Source organism: Podarcis pityusensis (assembly GCF_964106645.2).
Source record: "Podarcis pityusensis genome assembly, chromosome: 9".
Taxonomy (NCBI): Eukaryota; Metazoa; Chordata; class Lepidosauria; order Squamata; family Lacertidae; genus Podarcis; species Podarcis pityusensis.
The window spans coordinates 45,046,444-45,069,951 of NC_138034.1; the positions used below are offsets into that span (position 1 = coordinate 45,046,444).

At 47.0% G+C, this 23,508-nt stretch overlaps 1 protein-coding gene and 1 long non-coding RNA gene across 10 annotated transcripts in view; one reads left to right on the top strand and one right to left on the bottom strand.

Annotated features, from left to right (window-relative positions):
• The window catches only part of PCDH10 (protocadherin 10), a 54,145-nt gene extending 42,988 nt beyond the window's left edge, over positions 1 to 11,157 (bottom strand). For all 9 annotated transcript variants that reach the window (XM_081021891.1, XM_081021890.1, XM_081021889.1 and 6 more), the window contains exons 1-3: positions 7,580 to 11,157; positions 5,266 to 5,324; positions 4,529 to 4,635 (exon numbers count right to left, since the gene is read on the bottom strand). In XM_081021891.1, the coding sequence (XP_080878017.1) occupies positions 4,529 to 4,635; positions 5,266 to 5,324; positions 7,580 to 10,237 (2,824 nt within the window). In that variant the 5' untranslated portion in view covers positions 10,238 to 11,157. The remainder of the gene's footprint in view (positions 1 to 4,528; positions 4,636 to 5,265; positions 5,325 to 7,579) is intronic.
• A 4,440-nt stretch (positions 11,158 to 15,597) lies between these two features.
• Positions 15,598 to 23,112, top strand: LOC308485910. Its single transcript, XR_013990851.1, has 3 exons — positions 15,598 to 15,830; positions 20,172 to 20,399; positions 20,830 to 23,112. It is a non-coding gene; the product is annotated as an uncharacterized lncRNA (long non-coding RNA).
• The last annotated feature ends 396 nt before the right edge of the window (positions 23,113 to 23,508 follow it).

Below are 23,508 nucleotides of genomic sequence, written 5' to 3' on the forward strand. Positions count from 1 at the left end.
TGACTAATAGCCTTATCCTCTGCAAATTCCTCCCTTTTCAAGCTGTCCAAAGCCAGATTGGTGGCCATCACTACATCTTGCAGTAGCACATGCCATCATTCCACTATGGGATGTGTGAAGAAGTGCTTCCTTTTGTCTTTCCCAAGTACTGTACTGTGGTACCTCGGGTTACATACGCTTCAGGTTACAGACTCCGCTAACCCAGAAATATTACCTCAGGTTAAGAACTTTGCTTCAGGATGAGAACAGAAATCGTGCTCCGGCGGCGCGACAGCAGCAGGAGGCCCCATTAGCTAAAGTGGTGCTTCAGGTTAATAACAGTTTCAGGTTAAGAACAGACTTCCAGAACGAATTAAGTTCTTAACCTGAGGTACCACTGTATTCCAAAATTCAGGTTTGTTGAAGGGTACTGGGTTCCAGCAGTATAAGAGAGTGAGAAAAACTTTTATCCACTTTCTTCCCACCAAAAATAATTTGATACCACGAAATCATGTCCCTTGCTGACTCCCCCCCCCCCCCCACTACATTTAAAAGCCCCAAACTTTGTAGCCTGGCTTCATAGGGAGGTTGTTCCAACCTGCTTTCCCTTTCTACATAGGGAAATAATATGGGATTCCTTCAATTACATGTACTAAGGAGGCAATCATAGACCCACTTATCTGGAAGCATTTAACTCAATGACTATACATCTATAGGACGGCACTGTTAAGCTTAGTTGCATTAGGTAATGGGTTGTTGTGCTGAAACACTTAATGAAAAAGGGGAAATCTGGGTATATTTAGTAGCTGTATATAGCACATTCTAAGGGTGGTATTCTAAGGATACCAATTGGTATCCATCAGCTAACAGAAGGCTTCTGTCAGTGGAATGGGGAAGGAGGTAATTTTTGGCCCCCATTTCTCTCCAAATCTTGCTTCAGGGTTTTGGTGGGCCCTATGTAGAAGACCTGGGGACACAGGGAGCTATAGCGGGAATCACCTCCCTCTCTGGTCTACTGCCTTCCATCAACTGCGGGACACCAACTGTATACAACCTTTAATATTTGTATGTTATTTTCCAATGTTTCCAGCACTTCACAAGGATCTTGCTGCAACACTTACAGCAATCCTATGGTGTACCTAAGTATACTGTGTGCTTATTTGAAGATGGGGAGTTAGATGCTGTGAATGGCTTGCCTAAGGCTACCTAGTGAAATCACAGTGCAAGAGATAGGATTCACACCAGGTCCACTGTTGCTATGCATCCCTGCTGGCATTACCCTAAGAACCATTTTCTCCAAGCTTGCCACAAACACCTGACATCTCTAAAGTGAACACTACAGCATTTTCTTCTACCTGATGCTAGACACAGGGCATAAATGAAAAGGGCTTGAGAGTTTATGTATTTTTTTATTATTAATTTCCAGGTGACTTCATTTATTAGCAGTTTTAGATCACTGATGCAGTGCTATTATGCAAGCACTTCTGGAATGAGATGAAACTAAACAGAATCAGTAAAACAAGCAAAATGTGAAGCGAGAGAGCAGCATTAGAAGACACGTAGTAACAATGTTAAGAGTGAAAATGAACTATTTTTAAAAGCAAAAGTGGAAGTGGGGATTAGAAAGACATTGTGGTCATTTGCTACGGATGGAACAACTTCTACATCCATAAATAAATAATGCAAGCACACACACCTGTATATGTAAATAAGTGGATAAGAAGACGGGGATAGTTAAGTATTCCAGCTTTAGCCTCTTATTTTTTATATTTAGAATACTGATGAAGTTGGAGCCTGAAACACTTAACTGAATTCATTTATTTACATATTACTATTTGGCTGCATCGTATATAGAGCCTTCTTCAATGCAGTTTAATTTTGTTGTTTTTCATTCATATCTATCTCTATCTATATATGAGAGAAAATATATAGTGCCCTTGAACACTCCTCTAGATCGTTGTTAGCTACTGAAGTTCAAAGAAAACTAGTTCCCTCTCTTTCACAGAATAAACGGGAAAATGGATGGGAGTGAGAGTGAAAGCAGGATCCACTTGTTAGAAAGGGTGCTAGGGAAAACGTGACCTATGTGAAGAAAATGAAAGTCTTGCATTTATCAAAGAGCTTAATATATGTATCCCAAAGTCACAGGAGTAAGGTGAGATATTCCAGGACACTCCATGAATACGGATTCACACAGTGTCAGTATACCGCAAAAATCCTTATGAAAAGTGATAGCCATAAATGCCTAGCAGTAATTTCTCAAAACTGGTTATTTCAATTATTAACTTAAGTCAAAGTTTCAATTCAAAATGTTAAAATTTAATTAGACTCAAAAGAAATTGTTCAATATAATTTATTCCTCTCCACTTTATTTGCGCAAGCCTGTAATTTAACAGGCAAGTCTACAAGTCAAGAATACCACAGACCATGTGGTTTTTTTAAGTAAATGGATCAGAATTGGTTTAAATTCAAACATTTTAGCTTGTTTGGTTTTGGTGTTGAAATCACAAATAACTAGATTAAAACAAAATGAAGCCTTTAAAGTTTGGACCCTATGTTGTGAAATAAATAGCATCAATGCATTAGGGCAATGCAAGAACAGATAAAAAGTCTCAGGTCATCATAAATACCCTAATTTCAGATAATCCATTAAAAACACACAGAGAACAGCAACAACAAAAAGCTAAGTGTAGTACACTGGTAGATGCTTCTCAACTAAAATGGCTTTTTGCTTGATGTGCATTACGATGATTATATTCCCGCATTCTGCCTCTCCATTCCAGGCCTTTGTACAGATGTTTATTCTTTTCTCTCCTATTTGGTTATTATGGTTCATTATGTTGAGAGAATAAACTGATTGAAATGTTCAGAGAGATGAGTACCGCAATAAAATGTGTGTTGGGAGGGGGTTGGAAGGAAACAGACAGGGAGATGAGGGCAAAGGGGGATTTTATCATGCTTGAGCACTGCTGCCTCTAAAATGATGCAAAGGAACTAGGGGTAGCTTGGAGGAGGAAGGAGCCTAAAATGCACATATCTGGAAGTCGGGGGTAGGGGGAACCTTATGCCAGATATAGAGAGAGAAAAGAGGGGCGGGGGGGAGAGAGCGGCTCTGTGTTCCGATGTAAACTTCTGGCAAGAGCTGGTTTGTTGTCAGGTTCCCAGACACAAAATAGATGCTCTGTTCACTAAGCATGAAGCCCTGCAAGGAGCAGGGAGCTCAGAGGCTCTTGGCTTTCCTCAAGTCTCATTAGGTCTGCATATTAATGACTTGCAGTAATATAAAGCAGCCCTTGAACAGGCTTTCCTCTCTCCCCCCACCCAACCCCATCTTACAGCGCGCCCAGGCTTCTCGTAGCAAAAGAAACAACACACTTGGAAGAGCAAAGGGCTGGAAAACCAACCAGCCAGCCTCCACTCAGTCTCTCAGTGCTTCTGAGGAAATTGAGTAGGGTGGGATTCACCTTCATGTCCTCTCTCCAGATGGTTTAGGCTACAGCTCCCATCAGCTCTAGCCAGCACTGGCTGGGGCTCATGGGAGATGTAGTCCAAAACATTTGGAAGGGACCCAGCTGAGGAAGGCTGTTCTAGCAAGAGAGGAAAGCAAGACATACACACTTCCTCAGAGGATCACCTTGAACGGTGTGGCTGTAACAACCAACAGGAGGCCCCTTGAACTTTTGTGACTTAACCATTATTAATGCAAAGATTGGATTCCAAGACCTCAGCTGATGACAATTCAGAAACAGCTGGCACTGAATACTGTAGGGTGTGCATAACAGCCACATAAATGCCAAAAGAATCTTTGCTCCTCTCAAACTGGTGGAAGCAGCTCCACCACAAGACTATGCTCTCTTTTCATCCAGAAGCCAGTGAAGATTAAATCACCATGTACCACACAATCATGAATCCAAATATCACAATTAGATGCAGCCCACTTATTGGCTTATAAAAGCCAGGTTAATAAGATAGAAAGTAGCATCCTGCAAGTGCAAGGCATCACATATTCAAGATACCCTGTGAGACGCTACTGATCACCACACACATGTACACACACAAACCTTCACCATCCAACTGCCATTCAATCATGACTCTTTTGCTGCCTCGCTCTTTCTCATTCAAACCCCTAGGGGCACACTCCTTGTGCATCACTCAACAAAGCCTGCTAGCCAGTTGATGCTGCAAACTGCTTTGAAATCTTCTCAACAGCTTTTCCGACGATCTTTTTCTGCCTGCTCCCAAATGTGTCAGTACCTTTGTACCTCTAATAGGCAAGGAAAGTCCACCACACAGATTAACATACCAAAACTCTGTAGCTCTCAAGAGCAAGCCAAGGTTGTGGTGTGTGTTTTTTTTTTAAATCACACACACATAAATATGTATTAAATGGAACACTCTTAAAACCCATCCATGCATCTGCAGAAAAAGACAACAAACACTTTGTATCCCATTACTTTCAGGCCTATTATTTATTTATCTATCTGTAATTGCCCTTGCTGCCTCGCTTATTAAAAGATCAAATATTTAGATTCCCCCTTATCAGACTTACCAGAGGATTGACCTCGATTAGTGGCGTCATGATCGCTGTCTCCTTGCTCACTGTCTCCATGACCACTGTCCTTAGAGCTTACTATGTCTGCTTCCTGGAATGCAGAACTAGAAACATAAAAAAGCGCTTAATATTTGAACACCCAGGAAAAAGGGAAAGTCATAAAACATTCTTCTGCCATCACATGGCCACATGTGGAGCTGCACTCAGCCAGACCTCCCACTCACAGCACTGATGTTGCTGTTGCTGATGTTGCTGTTGCTGAGAAGCTCTTTCCATCAGAAACAAAACTTGTACTTCCAGGTATTAATAATCCATCTGGACAGTCAGTAGCCATTATTACACTGCCTGTGCTACAGAGTTGTTATGAATAATTTGGCTGAATTTGCTTAAACTGGGAAGCTAATTTCTGCACAGAGAAGTCAATACTATATGCCAGTTCTTGAAGAGAGGCTCATAAGTATTTGAGGCACGTTTCAGACCAGCACAAAATGAGATTCCACTCTCTTTTCAGGTAATCTCTGCAAGACCCACCAAAAGCCATAATTCAAAGGTGTTCATTCAGGGCCGATTTATTTTGCTTAATGTTCCTGTCTGAACAAATTCATTTTTATATTCCCCAGCTATTATTCGACATCTGCAGTAAACACATTTCCACGTCCTCCTTCATACTTGCTGAAATACATCTCAGGTTGTGCAAAATTAGGGCCATAATTTAGGAAATCAGGAGGTCCTACCTGTTTACCCGCCGTGGTCTATCAACTAGATAACTGAGCTCTGCACGCTGGTGTTTAGTCTAGAAAAATAATTAGAAAAAATAATTGAACTCCCAGTGTGTTTTTTGCAGGCAAAACCAGTTTATGTATCTATAATTATTATAATGGATCTATAAGTGCATTATAGTTAAGCCATTGAATACCCAAGAAACAAGTATCACTAGTGTATATGAGTTCCTTACTTCCCTTACATTGGCAAGGAATGAAATATTAGCCCTAAGGCAAATAAACAAAGATTACTCTTGAATTCCATGCCTATATTGAATAGCAATGGGTGAAAAATGTCAAATGAGGTACTATTTATTCTGAATAATAAACCTACAATTTGAACACCACTGTGTATTTCATTGCAGCATATGGAAAGAACAAATACAAATTTATTTATTTATTTATTAAAAAAAAAAGATGAACAAGGAGAATATTTCTTCTTAAGTTCTAGAAGAACAATTTTTCAAATATTATCAAAAATTCTTCATTGGCTTCTCCAAGGTGCGAAACACTGTTTTCTCTCAGTAACAGACACAGAGAGTATACACTCAATTAAATACCCAGCAGACCACATTTTAATTGAAGAATGTTAAGTCCAGATTATGTGATCTGCAAAAATTCTTTACACACCAGGGTAACACAAAACATGCATAATGTGGCAGAATGTTAAGCTTTGATAGAAGCTTTCAGTTGCATTCTTTTGAGATGGCTCTTTTATAACAAAAAATGCTTCATATGGAACCACTCTGCTAGAGTCATGAAAAGCTAATTAATAAATCCTTAATTCTTGAATTAATTAAAACTGCTGCCTTGTAGTTAGATGTTCATAACCACAAGAAACCCCACCACTCCCCCCACAACCTTAATCATACAGGCAGGCACTTTGAGATATAAATGGCAGCTTTTTAATTAAAACACACACACACACACACAAAAAAACTTTACTGCATTGAATAGAAGCATCATTACAGAAACTATTTCAGATTTGCTGTTCCTGAAAGGAGCAATAAAATAACTCAAGGACCAAACGAACAGCAAAAAATTCCCTGACATGCATGGATTGGTCTGCACTGAGGGAAAATAAAAACTGGCAGCTGACCCAGGGCTGTTTTGCTTTGATACAGAAAAGGAAGAAGCTAGGCTAGCTTCATTCAAATGCACATAGTGTGGGCGCTTGGCTGCAACCATTTCTAAGATGCTCCCCAGTGCACAATTGCTTCTGCCTCTGAAAAGAAGCTACTTACTGGCTGAAACCAAAAGGTGCCTCAGAACACACAGAGCTGTCCAAGTAGCCTGCCCTGCATCAGGATGGAGCAAGATGGATATTTAGGAAGGGGTGTGTGTGTGTGTGTGTGTGAGAGAGAGAGAGAGAGAGAGAGAGAGAGAGAAGGTGGACAAGGCATGTCTACACAGAAGTAAGTCCCCTTATGTACAGTGGAGCTTTTCCCCAGGTAACTGCACATCATTACAGCCTAAATAACAGTGAAGGAATTAGAGATGGTGCAGATGAAGGAAAGCTGCACTGCAGTTTGATGGCAGTACAGTGGCTGGAAATGCATGTGTTGCTGGAGAGAGAGCATAAATCAGCTGACTACTCATCTGCTACTACTTGCCACAACTGTAGTAGTAATCTACAGCCCACTTAAGAGAACTGAACTGAGCAGCAGGTTGATAGTGCCAATTAATAAATGACAGTCTGGAGACCTGTAAGCATTTGAGCAGGGAGATTATAAGGCAAGTCAATGCTAGTAACACTTAATACCAGTAGTAATACCAGTAGTAACATTAATAATTAGAGAAAAATATGCAACCAGTTAAGTGAGAGTTCTATGTGCAGCTGCTCAGGAGTAAGCCCCCTAGAAGGCAATGGGACTTACTTATGAGTAAATATTTGTTTACTCTTCACTTGACCACCTTGGAACTTCCACCTGATTTAAGCGCATCAGGTTCCAACACTGATAGTTGGTAACTGTTACAGCTCAAGAGCCAGTAAGATATAATAGGGTGTCAGACTAGGAGCAGGTGAGACCTAGATTTAAAGCTCTTCTCACCCAAGAAGCTCATTTGATGACCATCATTCAGCCTGGTCTACCTCTAAAGGTTGTTGTGAGGGAAAATGGGTATGGAGAACAACATGTGCCCCCTGCAGTTCCAGGGAGGAAAGGCAGGCCTGTTGTAAGTCTAGCAAAAGATAGTGAGGGCTACAGCAAAGGGAGGGGGGGTAGTGCCCTGGTAGTAAGTGGCTCCTGAGGTTGTGAGAAGCCCGGAGGGCAGCCAGACGCCTTACCTCGCTGGACAATATACTGCCATTGGAGATGATGTCGGGCTGCTGGTCGGTGTATCCCGTGACGATGGCCCCGCAAGGGTTGTGCTCGGCGTCGGTGCTGCGGGAAGGGCTGCAGGGCTTGAGGAACATCAGGTCGGTCTTGGCCGACTCGGGGGTGAGGCAGACCTGGTAGCAGTAGTTCTGGTTGTGGTGGTGGGAGCCGAAGCTGGCTGACTCCTCGACGGGAACCTGGGCCGGGTTGCTGGGTACGTTGGAGCTCTGCACGAGCATGATGTCGGACTTGCTGAGCTTCTTCTTGCGCGCCCGCGCTTGGCGGCTGCAGCAGGGGCAGCAGCAGCAGCAGCTGAGGCAGCAGTCGCTGGCCAGGCACGTGTAGATGTTGAGCTTCTTCTCCTTCTGGCAGCGCACGGCCAGCACGATCATGGCCAGCAGGAAGATGAAGGAGACCGAGCCCAGCGCGATGATGAGGATCAGCGTCAGGTCCAGGGATGTCTCGCCGCCGGCGCCGCCCCCCGAGCGGCTGGGCCGGTGCTCTCCGCCGGGGCCCCCAGCGCCCCCGGGACCCAGCCCCCCGCCGGCCCCTGCGCCGCCTCCGCCGCCTCCCGCGCCCGCGCCCTGCCTCTCCACGGCGCTGTCCACCAAGACCACGTGCAGGGCGGCGGTGGAGGAGAGCGGCGGCTGCCCGTGGTCGCGAACCTCGATGACCAGCTCGTAGGGCCGCTGCGCGTCGCGCTTGGCGGGCACCTTGCGCGCGGTGCGCAGCTCGCCCGTGCGCCAGTCCATGCGGAACAGGCTGGCCTCGTTGCCGCGCGCGATGCTGTAGGTGAGACGCGCGTTCTCGCCATCGTCCGCGTCCACGGCCGCCACGCGGGTCACCAGGTAGCCCGGCTCGGCGCCGCGGGGAAGCACCTCCCGCGCCGGCGTGCCATTGCGCCCGGGCAGCGGGCTGACGATGGCGGGCGCGTTGTCATTCTGGTCCACCACTACGATGTTGACAGTCGCGTTGCCGGCCAGAGCTTGCTCGACGTCGGGGTCGTCGGGTCCTCCGCCTCCACCCGCCGCGTCGCGGGCTTCCACCTGGAAGCTGAATTCCTTGAGCTGCTCGTAGTCGAAGGAGCGCAAGGCGTACAGGAAGCCGTTCTCGGAGTTGATGGACACGTAGGTGAACACCGACATGCCCTGGATCTGGCTGTCAAGGATGGAGTAGGCCAGCTGCGCGTTGGCGCCCTGGTCGCGGTCGGTGGCACTCACGGCGTAGATGTACGCGCCAGGCACGTTGTTCTCGCTCACGTACACCTGGTAGACGGGCTGCGAGAAGCGCGGTGCGTTGTCGTTCACGTCGCTGATGCGCACCTGGATGGACTTGCTGGTGCTCAGCGCCGGCTCGCCCAGGTCCCGGGCTACCACCGTCAGCGTGTACGCGTCTCCGCCGGGCTGCTCGCGGTCCAGGGGCCCTTCGGTGACGATGGTGTAGTAGTTCTTGAAGGAGCTCTTCAGACGGAAAGGCGCGTCGCCCTGCAGCAACTCGCACTGCACTTGCCCGTTCTCCTCAGAGTCGCGATCGGACACGCTAAACAGAGCCACCACGGTGCCCGGCGCGGCAGCCTCGCTCACGGCCTCCTTGACGGTGGAGAAGCTGATCTCGGGCGCGTTGTCGTTGGCGTCGAGCACCCGCACCAGCACTTTGCAGTGGGCGGGCACGGCGTTGGGGCCCAGGTCCTTGGCTTGCACGTACACCTGGTACACGCTGCTCTCCTCGAAGTCCAGCTCGCCGTTCACCTCGAGGCGACCCGTGCGCGGCGAGATGCCGAAGAGCTCTCGCGCACGGGCCGAGATGTGGCTGCTGAAAGAGTAGATGATCTCGCCATTCTGGCCCTCGTCCGGGTCGCTGGCGTTGAGCTGCAGCACCAGCGTGCCCGGCGGCGAGTTCTCGGGCAGGGCGACCGTGTAGACGGGCTGCTCGAAGGCGGGCACGTTGTCGTTGGAGTCCAGCACGCGGATGGTGAGGAGGGCTGTGCCCGTGCGCTGCTGGGGCTGCCCGCCATCTACGGCTGTCAGCACGTAGCGGTGTACCGCCTGCTGCTCGCGGTCCAGCGGCTTGGAGAGCACCAGCTCAGCGAAGCGGTTGCCGTCGGGCTGCGTCTGCACGTCCAGCGAGAAGTAGCCATTGGGGGTGATCTCGTAGGTGCGCAGCGAGTTGGTGCCCACGTCCGGGTCGAAGGCGCTCTCCAAGGGGAAGCGGGTGCCTGGTGTGGCGCTCTCCGAGATCTCCACCGTCAGGTCGGGCTCCGGGAAGGCGGGCGGGTTGTCGTTGATGTCCAGCACTTCGATCTCGACGCGGAAGAGCTCCAGCGGGTTCTCCAGGAAGACCTCGAGATGCAGCTGGCACGAAGGGCTCTGCTTGCAGATCTGCTCGCGGTCGATCTTCTCGTTCACGTACAGCACCCCGGTCTCCAGGTTGAGGTCCAGGTAAGGGCTCCGCGAATTGGGCACCGTCTGGAAGCGGCGAGCGGAAAGTTTTGTAATGTCCAAGCCCAGATCTTCGGCGATATTCCCCACGAAAGTGCCATGCTCTTGCTCCTCCTGCACCGTGTAGTGAAGCTGCGAAAGGGCTCCCTCCACCATCCAGATTAAGGCAAAGACGAATAGCACGACCATCTCCAAAAGGGGAAAAGAGATTTCCCCCCCTCCCCGACGCTAACACTTCCCCCTTCTCCAGGAAAAGAAAAAAAAAACCCTCCTCCTTCGAGAAACACCGTGTCTGTGCGGGGAGGGAAGGAGGGAGGGGAGGGAGCGCCAGAGATTGATGGGAGCTTTAGAAAGGATTTATGATTCCTTTCCCTTCATGTTCTCTTTCCTCCCCCATCGCCTGCCTTTAAAATAAATTTAAAAATTGAGGTGGGGGTAGCTGGGGGAGGGAGAAATATCACCCAAGATGGGCACGGGAGGGAGCCAAGCCGAGCTCCCACCTCATCGGTGATCTTCGCAAGAAATGACCAACTGGAGGCAATAGGTAGGTGGCTATATAGACACAGGAGCCCGCTTTAATTTATTCCCAGAGTCCTGGCACTGCACCGCGGCAGCCGGAAAGGCGCTGGAGGCAGCGGTAGCCACGGAAAATCCCGAGGAACTGGTCGGTTTCAAGATTGTCCTCCGTTGGGCTTCCTGGTCGGAGCGGGAGCGCGGAAGGCTGCGGGAAGAAGCGATGGGCATGCCCCCTTCCGATGAAGAAAAAAGCATGAGAGACGGGGAAGGTCCTCTCTCTCTCAAAACATTTTTTTAAAGAGAGCTACAAAAATATGACAGCCAGCGGAAGGATGGGGAGAAAAGCGACAGACCCAAACTTTAAATTCCGTGAATTTCTCCGGGGCTTTGCTGAGATGCTCTTAAATCTCCAGCTCTTCTTCCTTGCATGCCTTTGCGCTCAGTTTCCTTCCGCCGTCTCCTCCTCGGCTGCTTTGCCTCTTTCTCGCTGGCTTGCAAGCACATTCAGTGCTGCTGCTGCTACTGCAGCTCCTAGCGCTAGCTCGCCCGCCCGCCTCCCGTCCCGAGCTCCAGCTCCCGCGATCTCGGCTGGCAGTTTCTGAGCTCGGAGCGCTCGGCTCTTCTGTTTTTGCGCAGCGACCTGCTCCTGCCAACCAATCGCCTCGCCGTCACAGCCCCAGGGCGGCAGCCCATTGGATGTGCCGCACGTCCAGCAGCTGTCGTCACGGAGCAAAGAGAGAGGAGGAGGAGGGAGGAGGGAGGAGGGAGGGAGCCCGGGAAGAACCCTGCGCTCCAGTCGACTCGGCGCGAGGGCGCGCGTGCGCGCCGGTCTCAGGCAGAGAGAAGAGCCCTGCCACTCCCGAGGCGCTTGCCGGGGAATCTCTGCCTCGGAAAGTTACTATTCCCCTGTCGCGGCTCCTGAGCAAGGAGATCACCTCTCGTCATCAATGCAAACCATGACGCTAATAAACAAGCTGCTCCGTGGAGATGGAATTTCCACCTGCTGCCGACTTTCCCTTTCGCCTTTGCCTATTTCGGTACCTTTCTGCTCTGGAAAGCATCGCCAACAAGGAAAACTTGACATACGTTTCCCTTACTTATTTTTCTTTTCCCCGCGGTTTGATTTTCCTTTGCCAGATCGTCTTTGATACGCAATGGAGAGCCACTTGGAGTTTCCACCAACTGCCTGCTGTGGCTTGGGGGGGGGGGGTCCTTAACAGCAAGCATTTATCTTCTAATCGATTTCACAAAACAAGCGCTCGCAGAGTGATGATGACACTGAATAACAATATATGGTGAACGAATTTATCCACGGGCCACCTATGCTACTATGAACAGCGTACCTGCTATGGCTCTGTGGCAGGGCAGAGCAGAAGGTCGCAGGTTCAATCCCCACCGCACCTAGGTCCGTCTGGGGAAGTTTCCTGTCTGAAATTCTGGAGAGGAGCTGTCAGTCAGTAGATATCATCCTAGACCAATAGTCTGACTCGGTTTCTATGTCTAGCCAAGAATCTGATAGGATGTGGTTTTGTTGTTGCTTTAAAAAACAATAATTGTGCATTAGAGAGCCCATCCGATGCAAGGCACTATTCAAACATATTACAAAATCATACTACAAGGGTAGCCAACATGGTGCCCTCCGGATGTTATGGACTCCAACTCCCATCAGCCTCAGCCAGCCTTGCCAGTGAGCAAGGCTGATGGAAACTGTAGTCCTTAACTCCTGGAGGGCACCACGTTGGCTATCCTGTGTTGCCGAGTTTAAATATGGGTGCTTAAATGGTTATAACCAGTGTCCCGTGCTAGAATTGTAGAAGTGGGGAGCAGGGGTGCCAACTTGAATAAAATATTGGGGGTCCCCCACGTAAGCCCCACCCTGCATAATCGATTACATGACCCAGTGCGCGCGCGCGCGCAACCCCCCCCCCATTTGAATGGCAATGCTCATCAACTTGAGGGGGCACCCTGAAATATTTTATGGGGGTGCAAAGACCCCTCGCCCCTTAGGAGTTGGCTCCTGTGGCTCATTACCTTGTTAACAGCCATCCTAGTTACTGATCAAAGAAGATTATGGGGCGACATGCTTTGGCTAAAACTTGGGGTGGGAGGAGTGAAACTTGTGAATGGACGGACTACCAAACTTTTTCTCCCACTGTCGACGACTCTAGCCTAAAACATGTATACTCAAAAGTTCTGCCGAGTTGAATGGAGCATCTTTCCGAGTTGGGATTTCTGTTTTGCTTTTTTAAAAGTGCTTTGAAGGCAGTGACGGTGGAAGAGATTACGATCAGCGAGGCTAAAAAAAGCGAACTGGTGAAATCCCCCGTTCGACGCCCCGCGGGACAGAGTCTGTTTACTACGATTGGCTCTCCTGCCTTCGCGCAATGACTAAAGGCTCCTTTACGCAGAGGAATTGCACTATAGCAACTGAACGTAGGTGCTCCCTTGGCTCAACGCTGCCTTGCTTTTGCGCCTTATTGTTGCACGTTAATATTTGAACTTCCCGGAGCCGCGAGAAGCTCCCACTCGCCTCCCTAAAAGCATCTTCGCGCTGGAAGGAAAGGACGTTCCCGGGTCGTTGTGTCTAACACCCCCCCCCCCGCCCACTCGCAGAGCGTCATAATTTATTACATTTGAGGAGCGGAATCAAAGAGAAGAGGGGCCAGCGGTAGGAAGTGGCCTGTCAAAGTGCAAAATGCAGCTCAGCAACTAAATGCTCTCACGTCATTTTTACAGTACTTCTATTACTCGGAAGTAAGCCGAGCCCTTGGGCTCATTCTCCGGAGAACATAGGCTTGAAATCCTACGCTTCCCTTTTATCTGGGAGGGAGCTCTATTGAACTCAACGCGCTTACTTGCGAGTAGGCGTGCATAGGCTTACACACTGGGTAGTGCTTCAGCGAAGCTCCTCGGTCTGAAGCAAGGGGTTTAGGATTGCAGGGGATGGTTTGACGTCACAGGATGGGAAATGTACCCACCAGTCATTCCTCCAAGTTGCCCTCACGTCTTCCTCTAAAATCAATGCAGAGTCAATCGGAAATGGCCACCGAAACTAGTGCTCTCGGGCTAAAAGTGAGTGACCGCTACCCTATTGCTCCGGAGTAAGTGGCTTGTAAACGGCAGCCTCCGTAGACCATTCCCACAGTGTTTCCAAGGGCTACCTTGCTTTCTAAATACACATGCGGGGGCGGGGGCAATGGATCCGTGTGTACACAGATTCTAACGTACGGCGTCTCTCTCGAAGTCGATTCGAATCGGCTTCTCGGTCTCCAGCCGCAGACGCGGAGCTGAGGCGGGCGCTTTTCTTTATGATGCATTATAATTTGGGGCTGGTTGCTTGAAAATGTACAAGCGAGCCCTTTGGCAAAGCATAGCGCACATTATCGGATACCTGGTGTCCTCTGGAGGAGGATAGCCTTTTGATCTGCAGCCGCTTTATGCCTTGGCTCTAAGCCCGCTCATTAATTCGGGCCGAGGGTCCATTTGCCCAAGATGGTGTAAAAGCGCAAGGAAGGATTCCGGAAAGGATATTTAAGGAGCAGTGGCAATATTGGACTGGGGACGGGGCTGTTGGTGAAAGAGGCATGACCCTAGATCTGTACAAGCATGACTTCCCCGTGTATAATAGTCCGTCTCCGACTGCAAATAGCCCCAGCCTCCTGGGGAATCTTTCTTTTCGCGAAGACGGCTGCCGCCGCCACGGCCGTCTCCCTCTCCTCCTTTCCCCGCCTCGTCTGCCTATCGCCGCCAGCCACCCATTTCTAAGCATCCTTCCCTGCCTAGCTGCGCGCATCCTTCTCTTCACTGCGGGCTGCTCTCCTCCTCCTCCGCTTCTTTTCACGTGAATGGGTCCTCCTGTCTCTGAGCAGTTAAAACCCTGGGTTGCCTCTCTGCCAGCAAAAGGGGGGTGGAGGGGAGCGACAGACAAAATGGCTAGTCCTTTCACAGCTGCAGTAAATTTACGGGCGGCCAGACAGAGCCAAAAGGAAAACCGCGGCAGCGTCACACGCTGGCAGCAGGGGAGGAGGGACCGGGGAGCCGGCTGAAAAGGGACCTGTGGCTTAGCCGGAGAGGCTGGTGGGGTGGGAAGGGAGCCTGCAGAGTGCCTATTTGAACCTCCCCACCGGATCAGAGACTCTGCTGGCACCCTCAGCCTCCGTTATGTACTTAACGGGAAAGAAATCGCCGTCGATTTCAACACCCTCTCTCCGGACTGGCAAGGGACGCGCGTGTGCGTTGAGTGGCGAATGCTTATCCGGTTTCCTCTGTCCTGGTTTTAAAACGCTGTCTTATTGTGGCACCTTGGTTGCCCCGAAGAGAACACCCGAGCCGCCCTTGCCTGTGTGTCAGTGTATACACGCGCGCGCGGGCACAAGCCTGCTCGAAAGCTCAGTGTCGTTGACTCCGACGCTTAAAAGGAGAGGAAAGCGGGATGCGCCGCCGAGAGATGGATTGGACGGGTCTGCTGGTAAATAATCCACGATATCTACCGCCACGACGTTTTAAGTTTCCTCCAGCTCCGCAGGGGAAGTGGCGCGCGCTTGGCAAATGTAAGCAGCAGGCTCCTCCTAGCGGCCAGAGCGAGCCACTGCTGCAGACGTGACGTTTCGTCGAAAGAGTTGTGAGTAGTAACAGCAGCAGTAGCAGTGTGGCTGCTCCGTCCGTTTGTGTGAGCAGCTCCCCTGCCTAGACCTCCGGCGCAAACAACCCTCCTCTCTTCGAAAGAGCCCATTTGTATTTGTAGCCTCGCCTGTTCAGCGGAGAAGCGAGCTCCTCCGCGGAGGAGGCAGCACTGTACGCGATTTAGTCCCCTTGGGCTATAAAAACCATCGCTTTGCCTTGGCTCTGTCTCCCTGTCTGAGCGTCTTCACCTTTCCCCGGCCCCCTCCCTCTTGCCTGGACGTGACTCTTCCCCCTGTCCCCTTTCTTCCTTTCGCGGGCAGCGCCAGCCGATTTACGACGAAAGGGGAGTTACATCAAACAGCTGCTCGGGTGGGATAACGACGGCTATAAAGCGTCGTGGTGTATATTATAAACAGCGCGGTGCCCCTCGAAGGCAGTTGTGGCCACAGCACAACTGTAAACCCCACGCCCCGGCGGCTCACCAGCATCGTCCTCGAGGGAGCACGACCCTCCAAAAACAGGGGCAGTCTACCGTCCCGATCACAGCTGAGGCTTGAGGTGCTGCTAAGCTTCACTCGCCTCCTTCAGACCAGGGTAACAGAGTTACTGCGTCACACATGTCCGGGTCACTTTTGGGTCTTAGGTGACTGATTTGAGTATTATTATTTTACCTTGATTGATCGTCTCCGTCTCTCTCTCTCTCTCTCTCTCTCTCTCTCTCTCTGTGTGTGTGTGTGTGTTTTAATACTGCCCCAAATGTTCCTTTTCAGAGTGAGGTGGACTGGAGAACGGACTTTCTGTCTTCTGCAGCCTTTGGGAGAAGGAGGGGGGCAGTTTGTTAACATCTGGATAAATGGCTGCTTGTGGTGATTTAACATGACTTGAAAGCAATCTGTTCCTAAATCCTCTTATTATTGTGGCATGGCTCGGGGCTTGGCGAGAGGCGTTTTTCCGAGCAATTGAGGAAAAATAGGAAATCCAGATGGGATAATAAAAACAGGCATTTTCCAAAGCAAGAAAAAAGAAGAAAGGGGCTGGGGGAGATAGTCCAAGTAGGATAATTAACCAATAAACAAGGGGCAAGGAAAACACACAAGCATCTCTTCGGGGAAATTCATGTGGGTGAAGAAAATAAGAAATGCTAGAGTAAAAGATAAGAAAAAGCCTGGAAAGCATACTGTCCATTGACCAGAATGGAGTACCGCACAACAGCATTGAGCTAGAGACTGCATCTCCCATCGCTCTAGACCCATGGTTCCCAATGTGGGGCACATGCCCCACAAGGGGACAATTTGATTTATAAGGGGAGCAATTTGAGAATGAGTTATTAACAGTCAATGGCCTTTTAGGCTTCCTCCACATGAATAGGAGTTCACTTTTTGAATAATAAGAATTATATGTCACGGGGGGAGGGGGCAGCGCATCAGGATTTTAGATGGAGCATGGCCAAAAGAAAAGGTTGGGAACCACTGCCCTAGACCCATTGGGCATGCTCATGGCTGGTGCTGATGGGAGCTGGGAGTCCAGCAACATCTGGAGGTTCCCCATCCCTGGCAAAAAGACTCCTGCAGACTTCTTCACTATAATTGCCTCTTCCCTGTTAGGCTGAGAGTGCACAGAGGCAATGTGCACAATCTCAGAGCTACAGCCCCTCCCCAAGGACAAAGGAACAGGCTTCCCAGCCAGTTAGTATTATTCATTCGTTCATTTTATTTGTATGCTGCTTTTCCACACACACACAGACACACACACACCACGTTCAAAGTGGCTTGCTACAATAAAGAAACAAGATATATTTTAAACAAACACTACAAAATAATTTCATAATAACAGAGCAAAACATAACAGTAGCGATTTCATAACATAGCAAAATAACAACTTCTTAAGAACATAGTAAAACAATGGCAAATATAATAACATACAAAGACATATTTCAGTACTATAAATATAACAAGATTACTTAAAGCACATGCAGCATGCAATAGCAAAAGTAACAAGGGAGCATCACAGTTTCACTTTAGTCCTAGAAACGTCCCTCCCATGATGTTGCTCACAATCCCTCTCTTTTGGCAGCTTCTTATAAAGCTTCCAACCTCTCCCATGAGTATAGATGTAGTGCAATTGGTTTTTTTATGTTTTGTAAGCAACTTAGAAGCCATCTGGGCACTAAGCGGTAGATAAATTAATTAGTATAGTAATCACAATCCCTTCACAGGTATGCTATAGATCAGGCATAGGCAAACTCGGCCCTCCAGAAGTTTTGGGACTACAACTCCCATCATCCCTAGCTAACAGGACCAGTGGTCAGGGATGATGGGAATTGTAGTCTCAAAACATCTGGAGGGCTGAGTTTGCCTATGCCTGCTATAGCTCTTGCAGTTGTTGGCATCTGTCTGTCATGGGAGACAATGGAAGTGTGTGCCTCAGGGATGAATTCAAACCACTGGAGAGTTACAGTGGCCGATATGGGAGAGGCATGTGGGCAGGAAGGACAAACCATATTAATGCAGGGGTGAGTAACCTCAGCCCCTGGCCTCAGCCTCTCTGTCTGGCTTAAAGGATACTCCCCACACCACATCCCCTACTCCAGGCATCGGCAAATGCCGCCCTCCAGATGTTTTGAGGCTACAATTCCCACCGTCCCTGACCAGTGGTCCTGTTAGCTAGGGATGATGGGAGTTGTAGTCCCAAGACATCTGAAGGGCCAAGTTTGCCTATGCCTGCCCTAATCAGCCACACTCACTTGCACCAGGCCCCTTACTAGCCCTGCTTCGCACACTCCCTCGCCTGGCTGAAAACTGCCCTTGAAATCTGAATGTGCTTTTGCTTGTTTCCTTGGATAGAGAGGTGTGTGTGTGTGTAGAAAGGTTAAAAAAAATACAGTTTTTTCCCCTCTCCATCTATTTTTGCCTCTCATGCCACCTACCACAGGCTCGTGGCTACCAGAAGGTTAGCCAGAAGATGACCTTCAGGTTGATAAAGGGTTCCTTAACCCTGTATGAAAGAATGCAGTGGCATTGTGTCCCCAGAGAGCATGTTTGTCCATTAGTACTTAGATGCCATCCTGAAGTGAATGGAGGGTAATTTGTGGGATGTAGGATTTTATTTTTATTTTATATATAAAAAAAGCTGGGTGTTGTAGGCAGAGAAAATTGAGTCACTTTATCTTTCACTGTACTTTTCTAGATGGTTATAGTGAATTATGTCCTTCAGATTGTTGTCACCGTATCTGCATCTTCGTCATGTGGTACCTCGGGTTATATACGCTTCAGGTTACATACGCTTCAGGTTACAGACTCCGCTAACCCAAAAATAGTACCTCGGGTTAAGAACTTTGCTTCAGGGTAAGAACAGAGATCGTGCTCCGGCGGTGCGGCAGCAGCAGGAGGCCCCATTAGCTAAAGTGGTGCTTCAGGTTAAGAACAGTTTCAGGTTAAGAACGGACCTCCGGAATGAATTAAGGACCTCTGGAACGAATTAAGTACTTAACCCGAGGTACCACTGTATTATTATTTTTCTAATTCTCTATAGGAAAGATCTGATTATACCTTAATTTGAATTTTATTTATGATGGAGATAGGTTGGAAAGCTTATAGGTTTTTAAACTCACACACAAAGTTCTCGTATATAAGCATTTCTTAGGAAGTCACACAATCTTGTGCACATTGCACCTAAACACCCAAACTATGGTCTTGTGCAATTCCCTGTCATTTCCATGTAGTTCCACAGGAGGGTAAGATCTCAGAAGATTATACCTAATATGCATAAACAAGGCTTCGGGGTCCACGAAGACTCTGGAACTGCAAAGGGCATTCTGCGCATCTCTTATCTTTATTTGTCCAAGCTCCATGGTTGGGCACTTCATTTTCATATAGTCTCAGTTGTCAGACAGGGCTGGGCAGCATTTTGTTAAGCTTTAAATAGTGAATTAGAAGCACTGATGATCTGAAGCAGCCCCCTAATGCAAAATGACAAATTGCACTTAGGCAATACATGAACAAGAAAATGATTTATGGATTTTCACGATGGTCTGAGCAAATGAAGGCAATATGAATTATACATCCTAATGCTCACTATATCATTTTCTAATAATACTGTTGCAGCTGCGAGGCTGTACATGGCTCTCTTCAATAGGGGCTATTGATTAATAAGAAGTCCAGGCCTAGTTTTACAGCACATATGCCTTCTGTTCTCTCTCTCTCTCTCTCTCTCTCTCTCTCTCAATGCCAGCACCAAATGAGGTTTTCTATTTTATTTTATTTATTTCTTCATTTCTGAGGCAAGTGACGAAAATCGACCCCACCGCCACAGTTCCTGTCAGCTCCTCCATATGTCATCATTTTAGGCAGCAATTACTTCAACAAATGAAGACTAATCTTTTGCAAAACCACATTTTGCTCCATGCTGCCACTTAGAAATGCAAATAAATGGTTCCAGGCTGGTAAATCCACCTTTCAGATTGAAATGGAAAATTAGCAACAGATTCCTCCCTCCCTTGTAAAGTGCCTTGGTCTTCTTGATCATCATTTATCTCCTTTGCCTCCAGAAAAATGTTTTCTTTGCAATTATCTAAGACTTTGGCATCACGAAAAGATGATTTCAGCACACGGTGTTATTCAACTACCCTTTGTTTTTGTAATGGAACATGTGTGCCAGCCAATAGAATTTCCTCTCCCCTTTATTTTCTGGGAATCATCAATGTCCACAAGACCTAAATATCTATCATTTTCCGATTATTATCAATGATCTGAAGAACAACAGGTGGAAAATGTCACAATCTCTCTTGACCTTGGACTTTACTTTCAGGGGTATTAAAAATGAAAGCAATTGATTGATATACCACTGCATTTTCCCACTTCAACAAATGGGTTAATCCATGGAAGAAAGCATTCTTGAGTAATTTATATATCACTGTATGAAAAAAGTCCTTTGAATACATGATGCTTAGAGAACTTTTTCATACCTTACCATTTTCCTTTTTCAGGAGTCAGCAGTTACTCTGCCTTTATGGTGCCTGGAATGGATGCATCAAACAGATTTAAGTGTGAACACAAAGTAATTCACACCACTATTTTCTAACTACAACATGACCCTTTGGCAATCTTATTCTGGAGGATATCCACATGGAACCCATTTTTGTGACTGAATCAAAATAAGCCCAGCAGCCTGTGCAAACGGGATGTCACACAAACTGGACAGAAATCACTTCATGGTGAGAAAGCAGTTGTAACTTGCTGAAGAATAGTGGCACTGTGGCAGCTAGAGAACAGTCTCTTAATCAACTTTTCACATGCCTTTCATGGGAAAATCTAATTTGTATTAAATCATTGATTCTGAGTCGAGACAAGACAATAGTAATTTGTAATTGTGACTAGTATTAGTGAAAGGATATAAACCTCAATGCCCTCGAGAGACGAAAAGATTTAAGCTTAACCCAAATATTTTGAAATAGATTTTGTTTAAATGGGATGGAAGACAGTATTTTACATCTGTGTATCTTTTGTTGTGAGATAGCTATTCCAATGAAGATCTTTTGTGTGGAGAAAAGGCAAGGGTCACAAGTAAATCGTACTCAAATGGTTTATTAGTTGCCTAGACATGTTTAATTTGTATTAATTTGTAGCTCTCCTTTCTTCTGGCAGGGCTTTGGAAGAAGCATAAATTCAAGCAGGTAATGGAGATGGTGTGATGGAGAACATTTCACATAAGGACAGAAGATTATATCTACTAGATCAGATTAAAAGCCTATTTAGTCCAGCATCCTGTTTTCTGCAGGGGCTAGCCACATGGCTGTGGGAAGCCAACAGACAAAGCCATCTCCTGTTCTTTCTCAGGAACTGGTACGCATGCCTCTAATATATAACTACCATGTCTAGAAACCATTTACCTGCTGTATTTATGTCTATCAGATAAAGGCAGGGACAATCTGACTTCACTCTTGCATAGATGATGATAATGATTTTACTAGAATCTCCAATGTGTTTCAAATACTGTTACCATGATGCTCTTGGTTAAGCATGACCAAGGAACTGCATTAGGGGCAACAGCCTGTCAGTGTCTTCTCTTTTTATGAACTTCGACTTTACTTGCAAAGCAGACATGACCGGAATCACTGTGAAAATTGGATTGCAAGAAATGATAATACTGAAACTATTTGGCTGTCAAAAGATCACTAAATGAAGACTTTCTCTGCTTGAAGGATCATAAGCAAGCTAATAAAGTTTGCACCAATCATCCTTGAATTTGGACTTTGAAAGCTCTGGCAAATACTTTTCCCCTAGTACCTTCTCTTTAGTTACACAATAATATTGACCAGAGGAGGAAATTACTTGAATTCCCCAAGTGACCATGATGCACAAAAACATGGCAATTCAATTTCAGACTCATGCAACAAATCAGGGGTTGTTTGTTTTCAGTCCTTACAATTTACAGAAATATTGCAGATTATTACTCCTTTAGGTTCAAGACAGGTTCTGATTCATTTGACTGAATAAGTAAATATTTCTTAGGTTTCTCTTTTTAGTCTGACCTGACAGTATAGCATGCTACATAAAGTAAGGATTTCAAACTACAATCTTACTGAATACTCTTTGAAGCATACATGCTCTCAGTTACAATGGGAAATTCTGCTCTTGCTGTAGTTTCTCCATTAACATTAGATGTGGTCTTCCTAGCAGTTCTAAGAGAAATCTCTAGGGTGTCATTACTCAGCTTAATTTTAATTATCTAGGCTTACAAAACAAACAAACAAACACCCTGGTCCTGTTTCAAGAGGATTAATAACTGCTCTTAGTGCAGGAAAGATTACCAAAATCAATGATGTGATTAGGATTGTAAATAAGAAGAACAAGCTGTTGCCATATTTTAAGAAGTTGCCTTCATGTCTAACAACTCAGTCTACATTTTGCTGATGGGGTAGGGTGATTGGGTGGGCTTAGGCAAACAAACAAACAAACAAACACACAAACACCTTGGTTCAAATCTTGTGGACTGACTGAACAGGAAATTACCTGGAAGGCCAAATTTAAGGTTAATTGTATGAGATGGAAAAGGTTAACTACACCTGTTACCACCTATTCTCCTAAAGTGTTCTTAATTGCCAGTGATGAGACAAAAAGAAAAAAAAATGGAAATCTACATTCCTCTGCAGTCTTCCAAGGAAGTAGGCCTCATTGACCTGTATGACTTCTGCATAAATAGGCTTATTCAGACTGCACAACTCAGTCCATTGTAAGGAACTCTATGGTATATAGCACAGGGTGGGTTGATGTCAAGCTTGTCTGTACTTGAGACTGGTCCATTAGGATGATTGAGGAAGTGCCCTATCAAACACATCTGCCCACTGCCTCCTGACATCAGGAGGCAACATGTAGGTCCAGATGGAAAAACTGTGCCACTGGCAGCCAGCCAGCCAGGGTAGGGGACTCCATTGCACTGCTCCTCTCCCCATCAGCCACCTGAGGCAAAAGTCTCACATTGGCTTTTGATAGATCTGGCCATAACCCATAGTCACATAATTTAATACTGGTCTTGGGTAAGTGTTTTAACTTACAAAAAATCCCCTTCCACCTCTGATTCCTTAATGTCTTGCCCTAAACCCTGTCACAATTGTAGGGAGTGGAATGATATAACACTTGTTTCATGAGTGGGATGTGTTCAAGAAGAGCAAATACATTTTCTTCTCTTGAACTTCTAATGAGTGCATGTGTTACTTTAAACCACATAAGGAGACGGTTTGTCTCGTAATCTAGCCAGCTCTTGCTTGTAGCCTCTTTGTCCAATTTAACTCCACCACTAAACCTGAGCAATTTTTTGGTTCTCTTTCCCAACATGTTGATACCAGATATCTGCCTTTTCTCTCTCTCTCCTCCACACAACCTGTAAATATTTCCTGTATGAATAATGCCCTTGTACTCCAGAAACTACGAGCAATTATTTCAATCTGATTTACCCAAGATGGTACATTTCTTGTCCTTACTATTGTGGCCTAGTCAGAAACACTGTTAGGTTCAAATTTTCGTAGCTTAGGTTCATCTATCTCCTGCTTTAGTGGCAAGGCAAGCCCTACCATTAGAAAGAGCAAGGTGGCTGTCTCAGCCAGCCAGAGCTGAGCACAGGGCAGTGGCAGTGAGGTGCTGAAAGACATACATGGCTTAAGCTAGCTTTCTTCCCCTGGGAATGATGGAGGACACTGCCCTGGCCTCAGCATTAAAGTAAGATTCAACAGCCAGCCCAGTTGGCTTCTGTATATCAACTGGGGGATGAGACACGCTCTCGTCCTTTATTTCAGGTAATAAAACACCTTGTCTGGTCCTGCTTGT